The sequence below is a fragment of the Electrophorus electricus genome, chromosome 3, assembly GCF_041902795.1.
Source record: "Electrophorus electricus isolate QZ-2024a chromosome 3, ASM4190279v1, whole genome shotgun sequence".
NCBI classification, from domain to species: domain Eukaryota; kingdom Metazoa; phylum Chordata; class Actinopteri; order Gymnotiformes; family Gymnotidae; genus Electrophorus; species Electrophorus electricus.
In genome coordinates, this window is record NC_137499.1 from 4,480,998 (window position 1) to 4,501,122 (window position 20,125).

At 50.6% G+C, this 20,125-nt stretch overlaps 1 protein-coding gene across 3 annotated transcripts in view; it reads left to right on the forward strand.

The window, feature by feature from the left end:
- The window catches only part of gli2b (GLI family zinc finger 2b), a 60,094-nt gene extending 40,199 nt beyond the window's left edge, over window positions 1-19,895 (forward strand). Inside the window, exons 4-15 of one of the 3 annotated variants that reach the window (XR_004776850.2) lie at window positions 1,377-1,570; window positions 3,359-3,547; window positions 7,340-7,541; window positions 8,338-8,515; window positions 9,373-9,483; window positions 10,619-10,756; window positions 12,745-12,894; window positions 13,465-13,629; window positions 14,520-14,801; window positions 16,299-16,626; window positions 16,755-18,990; window positions 19,463-19,895. Coding sequence is in view for 2 of the 3 variants with exons in the window: in XM_027012992.3 (XP_026868793.2) it covers window positions 1,377-1,570; window positions 3,359-3,547; window positions 7,340-7,541; window positions 8,338-8,515; window positions 9,373-9,483; window positions 10,619-10,756; window positions 12,745-12,894; window positions 13,465-13,629; window positions 14,520-14,801; window positions 16,299-16,626; window positions 16,755-18,919 (4,102 nt within the window). In the remaining variant the exon portion in view is untranslated. The other 2 variants (XM_027012992.3, XM_081709918.1) reach the window with 2 other exon arrangements.
- Window positions 19,896-20,125: the final 230 nt, after the last annotated feature.

The following is a 20,125-nucleotide window of genomic DNA, read 5'->3' on the forward strand; positions in this document are numbered from 1 at the left end:
TCTTTGGACCAAACCAACGTCCTGCTGCTTTTTTGTGTGGTCTGGGAATAATCGGCAAAAGAGACCGGTGGGGCTGAAAATCGACCGTGGCAAAAGAAAGAAAGGGAGGGCAGTTCAAAAAAGAAAGAACCAAGTGACCTCGGCCCTCAGCTGCTGAGATCCTTAACTACAGTGCAGTCGTTCAGGGGTTGGGGGGGGTGTCCACTTTGTGTAACTAAGGCTGGCATCCTTTCAATACCGAAATCAGGCCAGAATCACATGTTCTTAGAATAAACAGTTCTTAACTTAAACCCCCAGCCACCATCCTCCAGAAAAAGAAAACAGCACTATGTCAAACAAAGCGTAATTGGATGAGGGAGCGGGAGAGGGGATTTCACACTTACAGCTAGCTAGCACGGCCCAAGCTGGCTGATAAGAACGGCGTGTAACCGGATCTGCAGGCAATTTGGCTTCTCAACTTGTATACTCGACTTTCTAAAGCCCACAGGAGGGTGAAACTGTCTGGTAACGGCAACCGCTGGTGTAACAGCGCAGCCAGTACTCGTCTACTCCTCATTAACAGCTCTGTCAGCATGTTTTCATTAGACATGTTCATAAAACATTAACCAACTTCAAGTATTTATTCTCTGGAAAAATGAGTAAGTGACTGGTTCAAATGGAGATTTTTTTTGTTCTTTCTTGTCATTTAAAATGGTACATGGAAATTGGATGGCCTCCCCATTTTTCAGTCTTTTCAAGCTGTCTCCGATTGCAGTGAAAAACATGAGCAGCCAAACAGGATATTCTTTCCTTCAGGGACCTGTCTCCATGTGGATCTGCTCAGAGGGTCTGGGCGCTGTATCATACACACACAGACACCCCTGGCCCCCGTGGTCATGTAGACCCGTCTCATGCTTGGGTGCATCCTAGCAAACTAAACCCGACAACCTCACCATGGTCCTGACCTGAACCTGGATTTCAACACAGATGAGAGCAGCATACATGACTTCATGCTCCTTGATGAGAGACGCTCCAGATGGGACTATGGGAGGCCGGGGTCTCTCTGCTGGGTTTACGCAGCAAGAATCGCCTGGAGCCCTGGAACCAAAGGCCAAAAGTCACCAAAAGTCAACCAAAGTTACCAGCCTACCTTCATGCGGACACTGATCCCTGGAAAGCTCCCGTGGGAGCCTCGAACCTTGACTCTTAGTCGTGCTTGGAGATGAATTTGGATTCAGAATCACTGTTATGTAAAAGCTGTTGATAGTAATTGTAGTTGAGCTTTCAAAAAAATATCCTTATTGAAATCACCTTAATTGTTCGTGTCCCACTTAATTGGTAAATATGTTTGTTTTGAGTATCATCACTGACCCCATTTTCTCTCTCTTTCTCCCAAGGCCCACAGGCTTGGCAGGGAGCCCGGTCATCTCCGATATCTCCCTGATCCGGTTGTCTCCGGCCGGCACGGGCGAGTCACCTTTCAGCCCCGCACACCCCTACGTCACCCCACATATGGAGCACTACCTGCGCTCGATGCACAGCAGCCCCATCTCCGTGATCTCGGCCGCCCGCGGCCTCAGCCCTGCTGACCGTGAGTGCACAGGGACCATGAATCAGTTCGGTTCAGGTCACTTCAGTTGAATTCAATTGTTAGCGTTTTAGCCAATTTCTGTTCTGTTTTGTTTGATTCACTTCTGCTCAATTCAGTTTGGTTCAGTTTAGTCAGAACTGCACTAAAGTGAACCAAGGCCCAAACACAAATGACATGTGATACTTCCTGTTAACCATGAAAGCATTCTGTCTTCCACCGGTGGTCACTGACTCAGTAAAACTGCTCCAATGATCCGTGCATTTGTTAAACACACATCAAGTGAAACTTTGATATTTTTTTCCATCTTGCGATTACTCCTTCGGATGGGTAGATGAGAAGGTGGTTATGAACGAGTGAAACTGGGCCAGACAGAATTCCCCCGTGACATTCCAAAGCCTTCTCACTTCACAGTAGAATCATAAAAACAGGTCAAGGCGCGTAGGCCAAAGAGCAAATAAATCACCTTTTACAGTCTGTCAACAGCAACGTGTCTGCGCCTTTACACTTAAATAAGCAGCACGCAGGGGATCCCAGCAGCGATAAAGCCAGAGAGAAGGAGAGAGATGAAACTATTTTAACTTGAATGAATGCAGATAGGTAGATATGGCCTTGACTGTGAGATGGGCTTGGTTGTTAAGCTTTACATGCAGACACAACTGACCCCATTTGAAATACGGCAGCCAGCCCCAACTATTCAGGCCGCTGCTATTTTGGGGTTTTATTTTAGGTGCATGTTTATTTCTCCACAATAATATATAGAAATAAAAATGCTTGGAATTATATCCTGGATCATTTTTGGCAGATAGTCGCTTTAGTAAACTGTGCTGAGCTATTTAAGTCACAGACAACTAGGGCTGTAGAATCTTTAGAGCCACACACCACAGGTCTAGCTTAGTAACACACATGTCTGTGTGAATATCAAATCTCCCCACAAAAGGGTTTCAACTTAAGTTTTACCAGCAGTGGCATTTCAGCAGAGCTCAGTGGGGTTCTCTGTTTGGTTTTCCACAATCCTGGGCACATGGAAGACGTCACAAATGAAGGAGTGTGAGATGCAGGACAGAGAGAGAGCTTTTTTCAAACCCAGCTAATTGTCTGTGAAAAATCAGCAGAAATGTTTCCAAGGTGTATGAGGTGCCTGCCATGCACACACAGAAACACACACACACACACACACACACACACACACACACACATACACACACACCACACGTGTACATTTATGAAAGCGAGAAAGGAGCTTGAAGATTTCTGTACATTCTTCTGTTCTAACTGTATGTAAATGGGGTCCATATGGCGAGGTGTTCTCGTGACCTGTACGGCCAGGCGGCTGCGTAAAGCAGATTTGGCCCTCATAGTCTTATTGCTCCTGACACTTTTAACAGAACTTTACTGGGTGCAGCTGTTAACACTACAGCGCTGCTACATCTCGGAAGCTGTGGGTCTCTTTTCTCAACCGCTGGTCATTCTCTGTGCATGTGTGTGTGTGTGTGTGTGTGTGTGTGTGTGTGTGTGTGTGCATGTGTGATTACAGCTCTGACTTTATTTATCCGTGGAGGAAGTGAGGAATATTTTCCATTTTGGAACTCATACTCATGATCGTGTTTAATTTTTTTCTCTCTCTCATTCCATCTTATACTTTCTTTGTCACCTTCTCTCTTTCAAGTGCTGTGTAAAACTCGACAGTGAGTTGAATCTTTAGTTCTTTGCTAGTGATTTAAGGCAACTAATTGCCTTGTAGAATTTTGTGTTAAGGTATTAAAAAAAACATTCTTTTCCCTCTGATAGTAACCCACGAGCACCTGAAAGAGCGTGGGCTGTTTGGCCTGGCCCCGCCACTGCCGGGGGCCGGCTCAGCCGACTACTACCACCTGATGACCAGTCACCGGAGCCCATACGGGGAGCTGCTCGTGCAGGGGGCGGGGTCTGCCGCGGCCGCGGCCGTCCACCTGCCGGACTACATCAACCCCATGGACGGTGAGTCACGTGACAGGACAGAGCGAGAGAGAGAGAGAGCGCAGAGGAAGCAGACAGACACAAGCAGCAGCCAACACGTCTCCACCCTGACACCTCCATATGCACCTTCCGCTCCCGGTCCCCTCACGGGAGTCTCGCGGTGACCCCCACCTGCGCGGTACTGGCCAGCTCTCCGTGACCACAGCGTCTGTAAACGCGCACCGCAGGACAGGCCGGCCTGCCGTGACATTTACAAGCGTGCAAGCGTTTAGCGTAATGAGTGGCTGCCTCTGGCCTGCACCTCCTAAGTCACCTTAAAAGGGGTGCGGCGTCGGCGGGACAGAAGGTCCCGGAGCTTTCGCACGCCACGGTTCGGGACATCGTCTGTCACAGAGCTGTTTAACCGAACCAGCTGCCAGACTCTGGGCATGACCCGAAATGGACATGCTAAACGGGAAAGCGGATGTCTCTTTGGCTAACACCGGCACGCAAGGAGATCCTGGCATTCCTCCTCGTCGTTCCAGGAGCAGAAACGTGGGAAAGGCCTTTAAGCTGTGCCCAGCTCTCCATTCGGAGTCCTGCTAATAGCCCAGCTTCCCCCACCAGCCCTTTATGTTCCATCCGTTATTCCACTGTTGACAACATCGACCTCTTTCGGGTCAAAGCAACACTACCACGGTGAGACTCCAGATGTTTTATTACTGCAACTGTCACTTTCTGTTCCCAAAAGAAAGCAGCGCGAAGGTGGAAATGGGAGGCTTTGATCTAAAACGACTGCAGCACAAACGGGAAGCCCTGTCCCACTCACCACCGCGGAGTAAATATTCACGCGACATTTCCCGCCCGGAAAGATGGCACAGGCCAGATACTGGTCTCCCGAGAAACAAACACCGTGAGGACAGAGCCTCGCATGTGCCGTCACTGCTGCGCTTTCATTCCCCACGCCTCAGTTTCCCGTCCGACCCTTCACCTCTGACCCCGAGCCCCTGGAGGCCCAGGAGTGTGTGCGCTGGCTGACCCATGCAAAGCCCAGTGCTTCCCAGATGTGGGATCAGCAGGTGTCTTGCGCATGCCTCGTCCTGGGCGCTGCAGAACAAAGGAGAAGGCAGAGGGGCATATTACTTTACAAAAGCGCTGATGATTGGTCAGTGGTGGCCTGTTGGTTAAGGTGCATGATTAGTAAGCAGGAGGTTGTGAGTTCAAGCCCCTGAGCAAAACCCTTATCCCTTAATTGCTCAAAGTGTAATTAGTCATAATTGTAAGTTGCTTTGGATTAAAGTGTCAGATAAATGGTGTAATGTGTATGATATAAAGGAAGGCAGTGCCTGTCCCTCACTATTAGAACATCTTGCAGCCTGATTGAGGATCAGAAGTTTAGTATGACATTCCCAAAACAAAGGTATGCCCATTTATAGACTTAATATTTATACTTAAATATTTTCATATAATTGGTGGTTCGGTTTTTGACTTACACACTGGCTTGTGTGTAAGAACTACTTACAACTCATTAGTCATTTTAAAGAAACACTCAGAATTGGTGTTCTTAAAGTCACATTATGCCTCAAGTTGTTTATAAATCGCTAAGATGAACCATTGTTTGCGCTAGAGTCATGTGAGTAACACCTCCCCCAAGAGCATCACTGCTGACATCCTTAAGACTGACCAGAGTTTGTGCTAGAGTCGTGAGTAGCACCTCCCCCAAGCGCATCACTGCTGACATCCTTAAGACTGACCAGTGTTTGCGCTAGAGTCATGTGAGTAACACCTCCCCCAAGAGCATCACTGCTGACATCCTTAAGACTGACCAGAGTTTGTGCTAGAGTCATGTGAGTAACACCTCCCCCAAGAGCATCACTGCTGACATCCTTAAGACTGACCAGAGTTTGTGCTAGAGTCATGTGAGTAACACCTCCCCCAAGAGCATCACTGCTGACATCCTTAAGACTGACCAGAGTTTGTGCTAGAGTCATGTGAGTAACACCTCCCCCAAGAGCATCACTGCTGACATCCTTAAGACTGACCAGAGTTTGTGCTAGAGTCATGTGAGTAACACCTCCCCCAAGAGCATCACTGCTGACATCCTTAAGACTGACATCGCTCTCCGTGTTATCCTCACACAGGTGAACTTGGTCCAACTCAGCACAGTGCTCCCTGATGCTTCCAGGCCCTTGTTGTGCGCACGTCTTTAAGGTTGGGACGGGAGGGGTCCGATGCTGGGCTCCGGTGGGTTTAGCGGCACTCGGCTGATATAAATCACCGGGGGGCCGGGGGTGTGGGCGGGAGGGATCCAGGCCCGCTTCTCCATTTGGCTATTTATCAAAGGAAGTGGCACATTAATAAATACGCCTCCCCCGAGGTGAGGGTATAACGGAGACAAACGGCGACGCTGGGGTGAACGGGTGCCGCCCCGCCCGCTCTCGCAACCCCCCGTTAGTACCATGCAAATAGCAGCACAGCCACGTTGTGTGTCGGTGGTGATCTGGGTGCTAAGAGTGTTTCCACAGCTTGTGTGTAGAAATGACAGAGAGCCATTAGGCTGTGCTAAGAATAACGACTTTCTAAGCTACAAAGCTGGGAGATTACTTAGTAGTCCTGTGCTCTGTTAGGAATGGGCACATTGACACATGCGCGCGCACGCACACACACACACAAGCCTGCTTGTGTTGGCACTAGCTGTGATGGTATCATTATAGACATCCAGTTGCCTGAGCCTCTGGTTATGACCTTTAATCTTTCTCTCTCTCTCTCTCTCTCTCTCTCTCTCTCTCTCTCTCTCTCTCTCTCTGTCTGTCTCTCTCTCACTCTCTTACTTTCTCTCTCATATACACACACACACACACACACACACACACACACACACACACACAGGCCTCTGCTGACACCAACACTAATTCCTAGCACCTGTTGAGCTAACAGCCTCTCAGTGTTTGTTCCCCCTGTAACAGTGAGCACCCCTGAGCAGAGAAGAAGACCCCCCCCCCACGCTGCTGACAAACATACACCAAAATGTCACCATTAGGATTCCTGAATGTGGAATGTCTCATAAAAGACGATCTGCGGATTTCTGCGGGTTTCTTCGTCACGTGCACGGTGGATATCTGCCCGATTTCGGTCTCCAACTCTTTATTGATAGGGGCGCACTATTTCCGGACGTGGGGGGGTGGTGTGAGCTTGAGAGTGCGGAACCATCGATCACACTGTCCCACCTGGCACACAAACTCTGCACGTGCTCCCAAAATAGCACGGGAGTGGGTGGAGCAGGGAAGAGACACAATGCAGTCCAGCGCTGCCATGATTCTGTAGGTTTCCTCCCCAGCCAGATAGAGGAATGATACTTCAGTTCCGAACAATCAGACGCCTCCCCCGGTGGTATGGGATGGAACCCTTTGGGAAGAAGTGTCGCTATTGGCTGGTATCAGGGGTGGGGGTGGAGCTTAGAGGTAGGGAGAGGGTTAAAGGAAAATAGGTTATTCGGAATAAGTGGGTAAAGTGATGAGGGTCATCGGTCGGAAGGGCAAAAGGGGAGGACCCCGGGGTGTGGGTGAAATTTGCTTAGCCAGGAATGGGGAAGTCTACTGGGGCAGAGAGAGCAGACCTCAGAATAAAAAAGACTGCAGTGTGTGTGTGTGAGAGCGAGAGAGAGAGAGATTGTGTATGATTAATAGGTTGGAACATATGAATTTTTTTTGTATTGACTGCAAGCATCTCCTGAGGAAAATGCATATCATGCTGTCACACTTTAGTCAGCCTGAGCTCAAGTAATCCATGCTATGGGTTTTTTTTGTGTGTGTGTGTGTGTGTGTGTGCGTGCAGTGTCTCGGTTCTCCAGTCCCCGCCTCACACCCAGGCTGAGTCGGAAGAGGGCCCTGTCCGTCTCTCCTCTCTCTGACGCCAGCATTGACCTGCAGACCATGATCCGCACCTCGCCCAACTCCCTGGTGGCCTACATCAACAACTCGCGCTCCAGCTCGGCTGCCAGCAGCTCCTACGGACACCTGTCCGTCGGGGGCCTAAGGTACCAACGCCACCCTGCTGTGGCAAAGCCCCTCCTGCTTTCTCTCTTTGGTTAGAAGAGCGTTGAGCCATTGTAAACTTCTCTGAGACATAGAATAGCCGTGAGCCATCGTAAAACTCTCTGAGACAGAGAGTAGCCGTGAGCCATTGTAAAACTCTCTGAGCCAGAGAATGGTCGTGAGCCATTGTAAAACTCTGAGAAGGAGAATAGCCGTGAGCCATCGTAAAACTCTCTGAGACAGAGACTAGCCATGAGCCATTGTAAAACTCTCTGAAACGGAGAATGGTCGTGAGCCATCGTAAAACTCTCTGAGCCAGAGAATGGTCGTGAGCCATTGTAAAACTCTGAGAAGGAGAATAGCCATGAGCCATCGTAAAACTCTCTGAAACGGAGAATGGTCGTGAGCCATCCTAAAACTCTCTGAGCCAGAGAACAGCCATGAGCCATCCTAAAACTCTCTGAGCCAGAGAACGGCCGTGAGCCATCGTAAAACTCTCTGAGCCAGAGAATGGTCGTGAGCCATCGTAAAACTCTCTGAGCCAGAGAACAGCCATGAGCCATCCTAAAACTCTCTGAGCCAGAGAATGGTCGTGAGCCATCGTAAAACTCTGAGACGGAGAACAGCTTCTTGGAGGCTATTCTCCATCCCAGTCCCCGGTCCACCCCCCACCCCTCCCCCATGCCTGATCCTCCCGCTTCCATCTCGAAGCAGATTTATGGTAACCGAGTAGCACGCGTGTAGACATTGCTGGGGTGGTGGGCGGAACCTCACCTCTCTCCTCCTCTCCCCTCCCAGCCCTCCGTTTCCTTTTCCTCACCCCATCAACCCGGTGGCATACCAGCAGCTGTTGTCACAGCAACGGGGCCTGAGCGCGTTCGGACACACGCCGCCCCCCGTCCTCCAGCCTTCGTCTGCCTTCTCGCCCAGGCAACTCCCGCTGGGCGTGTCCGCCCGCGATGACACCGAAGCCAAGGTACTTGCAACACGCACACCTACACGCACTTCCGCACACACACGCGCCCGCACTGATCTCATAGTGGGGACATGGTGTCAAAATTATGGATTCACGCACCTGTGTGGATTAAGAAATGGAAGAAACAAAAGCAGTTGCCCTATCATCAGGAGATCAGGAGTTGGACGACGCCACAGCTGTGGCCGGAAGCCTGAAAGAGCAAACGTGGCTGTGCTCTCAGGGAGGGAGGGGTGGTATACTCCCCCTCCCCTGTCAATCACAGTGGCACTGGCCAATCACGGGTGTCTGCGAGTTCATGCATCAGAAGGGGACAGACAGTGGTACTATCCTCAGCGTATGTTATGTCACCCCCCCTGACGTGGCGAGAACTGCAGCTTGGACACGTGCTGATTGGCTGCATGTGCCTGGGTCCTTGCCTTGCCTGACTGGCAGCTGCTGTGTGACAAGGGAGAATTACCTGACTTACCTGATAGGTGGCAACTGACCAAAAAAAAGAAATGAAGAAGTAGTTTGCCCTTTCAGACTTAAAATAAATCACTACATCACTTAGAAGAACTTTATCTTGTTAGGGCCATTTTTCCTGGCAGGTTTACGCCTGTTTTCTGTAAAGTCAGGACATGCAAAGACAGACAACCTGGGACGGTCTCGTGATTATCATTCCCTGACATGCCCCTGTCGCAAGAACCCGGAGAGGGAACGCCGTGTAGGGTGGTTTTGACAGAGCAGCACAGTCCAGGCTTCCTGGAGCTGCACCGAGCCCGGGGGTCCGCAGCTGTGGAAAGAGAGTTCTTCCCCTGTTCTCTCTCCTTATTCTCTCTCTCTTTCCCTCTCGCCATCTCTCTGTTTCTCATCGCTAGAACATGAGTGGTGACTCAGCAGTCAGCAGCACAGTCAACCCTCTGATCACCAAAAGGTCGAAGGTCAAGACAGAACTGGATGGGTCACAGCCTGTTTCTCCCTGCTCTCCGGTAAGAATGCTCCACCCTCTCTCTGTCTCTCTCTCTCTCTCTGTCTCTCTCTCTCTCTATCCCTTTCTTCCTGCTGCTTCCACCTCCAAAGCCAAACAGGTTGTACAAGTTTCACTGCAGAGCCTTTATCAAAACAGCAGCACATCCCCTATGTGTCCTGTTATCCAGAGAAACGGTGTGTGTGGGTGTGTGTGGGTGTGTGTATTCTTTCGGAGAGATGGCGATCAGCGAGGGGCCGAGAGACCCCAGGGAGCACCCACACTCCTCTGGCCCCCTTTCCGCACCCGTCCGGCGTGAGAAAAACTCAGCCTGATAAGAGCTTTATGTTCGTTTGTTTCCCGGGCTCTCCTCTGTCCCTGGCTACCGCGCAAAGTGTGCCAGAGCACTTCATTTTCATGAAATATTGGCTGGCTGTTATTGTCATCTGAGAGCCTTTTTTCCACCTCTCTCTCTCTCTCTCTCTCTCTCTCTCTCTCTCTCTCTCTCTCTCTCATCCTCCCTCTCTCTGCTTGTCTTTTGACAAATTTGCGGCTGCTCTCGGCTGTGCAGGCAGGTTGGGGCTTGATGCATGGGGTCCGAGGCACATGCAGTCGTCTTGGGGCCAGCAGAATTGATGAAGATAGCTCACAGGGCAGAGATAAACATGCTGCAGTCAGCATGCTGTCTGTGTGTGTGTGTGTGTGTGTGTGTATGTGTGTGTGTGTGTGTTAATGGGCATGCATGTGTGCCTGAGACACACACATTCACAACCCTCTGTCTGCATTTCAGTTTGACACACACATGTCCCTGCGCTTGAGCGCGCACACACACACACACACACACACATATAATGGACACACTGTATCTTCTTAAAGTCCATTTTTTCACACTAACATTTTAATAAATTTAGTAAAATGAATTTTCTTCTGTTGGAGCCCAAATCAGTCCAATAGCTTCTAATTCAGCCAAATTACAGATATCAGCTTCCTCCTTTCATAGACACACCAAACATTGTGTGGAGGGCAGTGTCCAGCACTGGGGTGTGGTTTGGTGGGTCATGGGTGAGTGGGGTTTGTGACCAGAACTGGGGTGTGACTTGGTGTGCTGGGACAGTCTCAGGCTAGCCTTGACTGGACGTTCTCCTCTCACCCCTCAGGACCCGTCGGGGGCGGCAGAGCTGAGGGAGGATGTGGAAAAAGACGAAGGCAAGCAGGAGCCCGAGGTGGTGTACGAGACCAACTGCCACTGGGAAGCCTGCACCAAGGAGTTTGACACACAAGAGCAGCTGGTCCATGTGAGTGTGTGTGTGTGTGTGTGAGTGTGTGAGTGTGTGTGTGTGTGTGTGTGTGTGTGTGTGTGAGTGTGTGTGAGTGTGTGTCTGTCTTTCTTATGGCACAAGGGTCAGCTATGAGAAGCCTAGCCTGCAGGGAGCCACTCAATGAAAGTACTGGTGCAGGAACGTACTGGTGCAGGCATGTACTGGTGCTCTCTAAAGCTCTACGGCCAGCATAGACACTCGGGGAGACTTTGCTTTATGGTGAATTCAGTGCGTGATCATATAGACGGCGTTTAGTGAATGGCTTCGCTACTACAATTAACCGCTAAGTGACACCAGGTCATGCCGACTGCTCACCCTCTAACTTTCCACCTTTGACCCTGCATAAATCCATAATGGCAGATTCTCCAAGTGGATGTTGTCGAGCTGTTTATCTCCAGTCCCAGTAGTACAGAGGAAAAGCACAGCGTGACCAAACACTCGAGTTACACTCCGTCAGAGGCACCAGTTAATCAATCTCACACAAAACTGGTGGAGAACGTGTGCGTGTGTGTATGTTGGTGCAGTTAGATCATAAATAATGGCTTTCCTTCTGTGCACGTATCAGTGACAGCATCATCAACGGTGGTGATAAGACTGAAACAGATGTGCAAGAGAGAGTGAAAGAGAGGGAGAGAGAGAGAGATGGAGAGAGAGAGAGGCAGAGAGAAAAACAGAGGGATGAGGGTTTGTTCACGGATGAGTGCTGTGATTTGCTGCTGCTCAGAGACTGGCCTGAGCTACTCCATCCCATAATGCACTGGGTAGGGGGGGGGGGGGGGGTCAATGTGACGATCTCCTGCATTCCAGCCAGCCAGCGGAGCAGAAAGAGAGCGTTAGAGGAGGAGAGAGGCCCTGAATGTCACCCAGGGAAACAGACACACTCGAACACCCAGCATTTTTCAGTCTGCACTGTCAGTGAGTTACAGAGGTTTAGCTGGATTTTACCTGATTACACCCTCCTGATTGTTTGTTTATACAAGCAATACCCACTCTGATAACAGCTCATTATGGTCCTACAGAGGAACAAAGGCTTCACTGTGTGTGTGTGTGTGTGTGTGTGTGTGTGTGTGTGTGTGTGTGTGTGTGTGTGTGTGTGTGTGTGTGTTTGAGTGTGCATGTGCATGTGCATGTGCGTGTGTAGTTTTTTCGTTGTTATCAGATACCTGACATTAGAGAAACTCAGTAGGTAAGCTTACTGGATGATGGAGTGTATACAGATGTGAACTATAATGATGGTCATTGTGGAAGAGGTTGGTGAAAGTGTGTGTGTGTGTGTGTGTGTGTGTGTGTGTGTGAGAGAGAGAGAGAGAGAGAGGGTGGGGGGGTAGGAATATATTTGTGTATATATGCATATGGTGGGAGGCAAGAGAAAGAACAGGAGTTACTGTGTGGGGTTGACAGACCCAGAGGGAGAGAGAGAAGAGGGAGAAGAACTGTGAATGAGAGAGAGTGAAGGAGGGAGCGAGGTGGAGGAAGAGAGAGAGGGAGTGCGGGAGAGAGAGAGAGAGAGATAGAAAGGGGGAGAGTGTATATGAAGGGGGCTGTCGAGCAGCTGTGTGGAGGTGCTGCCCATGAAAAGTACGCCGCCGACTACAGTGACCAGGAGCGCCCAGGACCACGGGCTCCTCCTCCTCCTCCTCCTCCTCCTCCTCCTCACATAAACTCTGCCTGACCTCTCGCCTTCCTCCGGGCCCCCTTACCAATCCTGTTTCATTCTCGCAGGCCAGCCAAACCTCACCGGTTCTGGAGTTCTCGGCCAGATTTTGGCAATCCTCAGTGAGACCCAGGTTCCATAACACTTGTCTTGCGTGTCTCTGATAGCATGGCCAGTCAAAGGCTCAACATGGTGATGTTGTTACGAAGGACATACTGGACCCCAGGAGCTCAGAGAGGAAACAAGCTCCTGGGTGGTACCCAGCCAAGTGAAAATAAATGCCACTCTGTGTGTGTGTGTGTGTCTACAGCACATCAATAATGAACACATCCATGGGGAGAAGAAGGAGTTTGTGTGTCGCTGGGAGGAGTGTTCAAGGGAGAAGAAGCCCTTTAAGGCCCAGTACATGTTGGTGGTGCACATGCGTAGACACACAGGCGAGAAACCTCACAAGTGCACGGTGTGTAGCGCTTACACTCACACACACGCGTGCACACACCCACATAAGATAACACAGTCACATAAATACACACGCACATACACAAACTGCAAATATTCCTCTAATGGTTTTAGATGTGTGTGTGTGTGTGTGTGTGTGTGTGTGTGTGTGTGTGTGTGTGTGTGTGTGTGTGTGTGTGTGTGTATGAGAGAGAGAGAGAGAGAGAGAGAGAGAGAGAGAGAGAGATTCGAAATTGTAGAAACAGAACATTTCGGACAGAGGTCCTTACTAGTACACTGCACACACGTCCTCACCTAGAATATTCTTTGGTTTATATATACACACACACACACACACACACACACACACACACACACACACACACACACACACACACACATACACAAACAGTACCCCCTCTCTCAGTATCTGAATTAGTCTCAACATTTGTTATTGTTTGTGTCTCAGAATAGGTGTTTGTATCTTCTGGAAGGTGTTTTGAACTGGAATAAACTTTCTTCAAAATAAATGTGTGTGTGTGTGTGTGTGTGTGTGTGTGTGTGTGTGTGTGTGTGTGTATGTATGTTGTAGTTTGAGGGCTGCTCAAAGGCATATTCTCGCTTGGAGAACCTGAAAACACACCTGCGGTCACACACGGGAGAAAAGCCCTACGTGTGTGAGCATGAGGGATGCAACAAGGCCTTTTCCAACGCCTCGGACCGGGCCAAGCACCAGAACCGCACACACTCGAACGAGGTACACACACACACATACACACGTACACACACACACACGTACACACACACACACAGGTTTCTAGCATTCTCAGCTAAAAATTAGCTCCCCTTTCTCTCTCGCTCTTACACACACACTCACTCCCAAGGCTGTAGTAGAGTGTTCCTCCACACTGGTTGATTCTGCTGGTCTCCTGCTCCTGCAGTGAATCCATTGTCTAAGCTTTTCCTAATCTACCTCCCTGTGGCACTAACAAACTGCTAACCACCTACTTTTATGTAAATTTTCCATTTGCAATATCCAGTTTCAAATTTAGGCCAGAATTAGGTTTGTGTGCATAGTCCCTCGTCATGTTTGGTGATTACTGCTAGACACTCAGTCTTGTCCCGTTAACAAGCTCTGCCTGCATGTGTGTATGTGTGTGTGTGTGTGTGTGTGTGTGTGTGTGTGTGTGTGTGTGTGTGTGTGTGTGTGTGTGCGCGCACATGTGCATCTGCGTAAATAATGAGGTGTAGAACTAATGAGTGTGGCAGCCCACAGTGCATTAGTAAGAATCAGGCACATCCCCTATGGAGAGAGAGGGACCACCTGCAGATTGCAAATACAAAATGAAGCCTTGCCATTTCAGCCCTCTGCTTATCCATCATGGCTTGGGGGGAGGGGGGAAAGAGAGAGAGAGAGAGAGAAAGAGAGAAATCTGCTCATCCCAACTTTATTAGCTATATAGCTATGAATCATGAACACTTAGTGTTCGCACAATCAGCACGTCACTGCCTCACGCAGTAATCTGTTCCCCTAATTGCACATTCACGCCAAGCTCGGTTACAAGCTGACCTGACCAAGCGACAGCAGATAAGGCTTTAATTCAGAGTCGTACATTTGACTGCCGGTGGCACTATTTGTCTCTGCAGAAGCCGTACGTGTGCAAAATCCCCGGGTGCACCAAACGCTACACAGACCCCAGCTCCCTCCGCAAGCACGTCAAGACCGTCCACGGGCCCGAGGCGCACATCACCAAGAAGCAACGCGGCGACCTGCCGCCCCGCCCTCAGCCGCCACGGGAGAACGGAGACAGTGAGGCGGGGACCAAGAACCCTGGCCATGGTGCACACGACAAGTTCAAGGCCAACAGCACCACCAGGGGTGTGGAAGACTACCTGCATGTGAAGTCCATCAAAACCGAGAACTCCGTGGTAAGGTCGCTTCCCGCGGACAGTGGTGTCAGAGTCATGCTTCTTTCCTTTGCTTCAGTACACAACCAGCGTGGAATTTTAGCAAGAGACACTTCAGAGTCAGCAAAGTGCACTGTAGTGGGCCGGTTTGTGGCTTATCTGTGATTTTTTTTATTCATGCCTGATTAATTATGCATTAAAAAGGTTGTCTTGACAGTCAGAAGTTGCACTAATTACAACGTACTAACAACAGGCATGCAAACAGCTTTGGACCTGCGCGTTCTCTCTCCTTCTAACTCCGCCCCTTTCTCTGTCTCTCTCTCGCTTTCTCTCTCTCTCTCTCTCTGTATGCTTTTACCTTCTCCCTGCTCCGTCTGCTTTTTTTCCTTCCGGACAGACATTACTGAGGTGAGCACTAACTCCTAATGACATTCCATTCTTTTGATAACATGACGTGTTTCATATAACACTCCAGAGTCCAAACTAGCCATCCTGTTTAGCAGACAAAGCCGTGCAGTACCATAGACGGTGACATTCACGTCGTCATCATTTTTAAGCCATTCATTCATTTTAAACCTTCCATACAAAGTGTGCAATAGCAAGACAGAAGCTGAAAGTGTCCTGCAGCGCGAGACTCTTTTAAACGCTGAGTATCTTTCATTTCCCGAGGGCCCCCAACCACCTTTAACGACTCCACCCACTCCCCATCACAGAGGTTTAAATCGCCTCCCGCCACAGGATAAAAGCCCCCGCCCAATTAATATTCTATCATGGGGACGCTTTTTGTGCGAGATACAAATAGTGGCAGTGGTCACACTGGGATAAAGAGCAGCATGGTACTTCACACGGGGACAGAACACACTTGCATCATTCAGGGGGAGGAGTGTGGCCAGATGACTCAGGCGCGGAGAGGCAGCATACCTTGTGTTGGGATAGTTTCCCCTTTGTGGGTTCAGCCCCGCCTTGTCAGCTATTTAACTCTAGCCTTAATAGTCTTTTGGGGGGGCGTGGAATTTTTACATGTGCACCAGGAGGCTATTACATTTTGATCGAATCAGTCCTTCCATGGGACATGGAGAATTAAAGGAACAGTGAGTCAGGCAAATAAACCCATTACCTGGTTTCCATGGGTTGCGTGGTCGGTCTCGTTTTGGTTTGTGCAGGTTGCAGAACAACTATCAATATTAGGTTTAATTAACTATTAGACTTCCTAACACAAATAAAGTGATGCCTCTTAGTGGGTGAGTTATTACGTTCCCAGCTGGCTACTGCAGTGCAACACCTTCCAAGTACACAGAAACAAATGCAAGCTCTACCTGATTCTCCATATGAGACGTTCATTCGAGTTCAGGGTTCCACTGGTAGTTGCATGAGGTGCGTTTCTGCATGCAGCATGCCGTTTGGTTTGGTTCTGCAGGCTTGTGCTCCTTCACCTTTAGGGACGAGCTCAGCAGAATTGCTCTGCTCCTTCCTGCTCCAGTATCTGTCCACTATCAACCATCCTCTCCCCCCCATCAGATGTATGAGTCCAGCCCTGGTGGTCAATCATCATGTAGCAGCCGGCCATCACCACTTGGCAGTGCCTCCCACCATGACAGTGGAGTAGAGTGGGCAGGCCCCGGCGGGGGTGGCGGTGGAGAACTGGGTGGGCCAGACGATGCCCCCCTGGTGGACTCCAGCGGCCGCGCCGGGGCTCTGGCCCTCCGCCTCCACGCTGGCACTAGCCCCGCCTGCCGGCTGGGCCTCCTCAAACAGGAGAAGCTGAAGACGGTGAGGGATTCGTGCTACTGGGCCCACATCACCCCGCAATCCCCAGGCACCAAGCTGCCACCCCTCCCTACCAGCGGTGAGACCCCAGACCACAATATTTGTGTAGTTCACCTTACATATGGATAACAGAGGTGCAGACTGTTAAAATGATTTAATATTCCACTGATAAAAACACAGTTTGTGGCCTGCTCTCTTGCGCCATAGGCTCCTTACTGGAGAGCTCAAGAGATTCCAGCGTTCCTTCCCTGATCACAGGGCCACGCGTGAGCGACCTCTGCCCAGGCGTGACACTCGTGAGCCAAGCGTTGGATCGTCGCGATAGCCTGGCGAGCACGGTCAGCTCGGCGTACACCCTGAGCCGCCGTTCGTCGGGCATCTCGCCATGCTACTCCAGCCGCCGCTCCAGCCAGGCCTCGGCGGTGGGCGGGCGACTGCACGATGTGCGCTCGACCGACTCCTACGACCCGATCTCCACGGACATGTCCCGGCGCTCGAGCGAGGCCAGCCAGGGCGGCGGAGGCCCACCCGGCCCACTGGGTCTCACGCCTGCCCAGCATTACCGGCTCAAGGCCAAGTACGCGGCTGCCACAGGAGGAGCGCCGCCTACACCGCTGCCCAGCATGGAGCGCATGAGTCTGAAGATGCGGTTGGCCCTGCTGGGGGACTCTCATGAGGCACCCGCCTACCCATCAGGCACCCACGTGCCACCTCGGAGGTGCAGCGACATGGGCTTCGCCAGAGAAATGATCCGTGAAGTGCCGGGTGGTACTGCCCGTCGGGCGAGCGACCCGGTGCGGCGGGTGACCGCAGAGCCACAGCACCTCCAGAAGGGGCAGCGTTTCGGTAGCATGAGCAATGTAAACCCCCATCCAATGGCAGGCCTACCAACCTCGAGCCGCCTGTCGCTGCAGGGCTTCACCCGCTCCAATGGCAGCCTGACCCGCCTCCAGTACCCTCCACGCTCTCCCAGCATCTCGGAGCATATTGCCATGGAAACCACATCGAATGAGGTGAGCGGCCCGAATTCTGGCACTGACGATGACATGATGCTGCCGGATGATGTAGTGCAGTACCTCACTGCTACCGGAGAGCCCGCTCGACCCGCAGAGCTCGGGTATCGTACCGAGCAGGCACAGGGCATCCTCGGGCATGCCGTCCCTCCTCCACAGTCATGCTACTACCAGCGGCGGGTAGCCATGACGAACGGGTCATTGTGCCCCACACATCCACATTCCTTCCCACCCTCTCACGGTGCCGGCAAGTGCCACATGCCCGTGCAGTGGAACGAGGTCAGCTCAGGGACGGTGGAGGCATCGCCCAGCCAAACCAAACAGCTGCAGGCGCCAGCCTGGGGCGACCAGCAGAAGCAGACCTTCGGCCCATTCCAGAACCTCACGTGCACCCAGCAAGCGGGAGCCATGGGTCAGAACCTAACCCAGCAGGGACCTGTGCAGAGGAGTGGCGACCTCCCGGCCCAGGGCATGAACTGCGACCGGGCTCCTGGGCCCCTAGCCAACAATGGCCACCAGAGCGAGCAGGTCCACGCCCAGCACACCTGCCTTCAAGGCCCTGCCGCTGCTACCAGCACCAACCGAAAGGTGAGCCAGCTCCACAGCGCCACAGGCGGAGGAAGCGTAGCTTTGACAAGCCCACTGTTGACAGCAGAGCAGTCACTGCATGCACAGAACAATAGGGTAAGAACGAAGCCAATCGGGCCTCAGTACCACCTGGCTTTTGAGAACGGCCACAGCAACTTCTCACATCTGACTGGTCAGCAGAGCTACGGTGCACTGACCCAGAATGCTTTGCTGAATGGAGGCCCCAGCTTGCTGCAGCCCAAGCCACCTGCGCACCCCAGACCTTATGGCAGGCAGCAGTCTGGGCCAAGTGCCACAGCAACGATCCAGCCGGGCCACCCACAAGACAACTTCAGCCCGCTGTACGACACATCCGAAGCCAGCCCAAAGGCGCCCGCCGACAGCAGCGGCAGCACAGTGTTCTACACGGGCCAGATCCATATGTTTGACGTGCCCGACACGGGAGTGGGCGTTGTGACGATGGCCACTGTCAGTTCTCCAGGAACCAATCAGGTGTCGAGCACAGTGGACTGCCCTGGTGGGGTGGAGCAGCCCCAGATCGACTTTGACACCATGCTGGATGACGGCGACCACTCCAGCCTCGTCTCAGGAACTCTGAGTCCCAGCATCCTCCGCAGCCTGTCACAGAACTCCTCGCGCCTCACTACACCCCGCAACTCGGTAACGTTGCCCCCAGTTCCTGCAGGAATCGGCAACATGGCCATCGGAGACATGAACTCCATGTTGACAGCACTGGCAGAAGAAAGCAAGTTCCTCAACATGATGTCTTAAGAGGTCCAGCAGGAAAAGAAAAATCTAATGTTGAAGTAGACAACAACAGGAAGTTGTCTATGAATAAAAAAGTAAGAATGTTTATCAACACAGAATTCTCCTATCATAAAATCTTTTTATCACATTTTAACTGTATTATCCTGTGTAGCATTAGTCTAGAGACTTTGTGGTAGTTTTCCTTCTGTTGAAAAAAGCCATATTTTGCCTTAGATCAGTGTATGTACTGTACTGTATACTGAAAAGATACAAAGAATTTGAAAGGCCTCAGTCCGTTATTTTTGTAAACTTTTATGGTGGTGAAAAGAAAACAAGTGCCTTGCTGTGCAAATGCACATGCAGGAAGCAAAAAGAAATACAGTCTTGTCTTGTCTTTTGAGAATGCATAGAGGTTTTGTACATTATGTAAATTGCAAATGCTCGATTTCTGTTTACATGTTGATGGAACAAAGATGTGTGTGTGTGTGTGTGTGTGTGTGTGTGTGTGTGTGTGTGTGTGTGTGTGTGTGTGTGTGTGTGTCTGTGTGTGTATCCAATCAATTGCAGAAATGTATAATAGAAATAGAAAGAAATACCAAATTGAATGCTTTCCCTCCGTGTGGGCTAAATCTCTGATGTCAAAGATGTCACGGAATTCTGCACCATATATCAGAAATACTGCGCAGCACATTATAACTGAACAAAGATGACGCAGTGTCATGCTAAGGAACCCTTGTTTAGGAGGACAGAATTCCAAGGCGCGCGGCACCCCGCGTAGCCTCGCTCCGTGTGGGTTTGGCCTGAACTCCTCCTAGCCAACGACTGTCCCGGATTCTCAACTCTGAACCCTGATGTCACCTATAATCGTTTTGTTTGTTTGTTTGTTTGTTTTTATTTTTGTTTAGTTTTTTGTATGTGACCAGACACCTTTTACTGGTGCTGGATATGTAGATATCTTTTGTACATTTTTTTAATGAAATACAGTATTGTTGGTTTTCTACTCGTGTTGTGTGGAGAGTCTTATGGAGTCCAGGTCTTCACCCTGTAATAATGCATAACTCGGTTTGCTGCTCAATGGCAGGTAAGTGAAGGTTGTTCACCCTAGACTTGAGCGATCCCCCTTTAATACTGGAATCATATACCTGTTGTTTTCATAACGTAGGAGCTAAACTTTTTTCTGTTTAATAGCATTTTTATCTTTTTGCCACTTTACACTTTTCTACCCTTTGT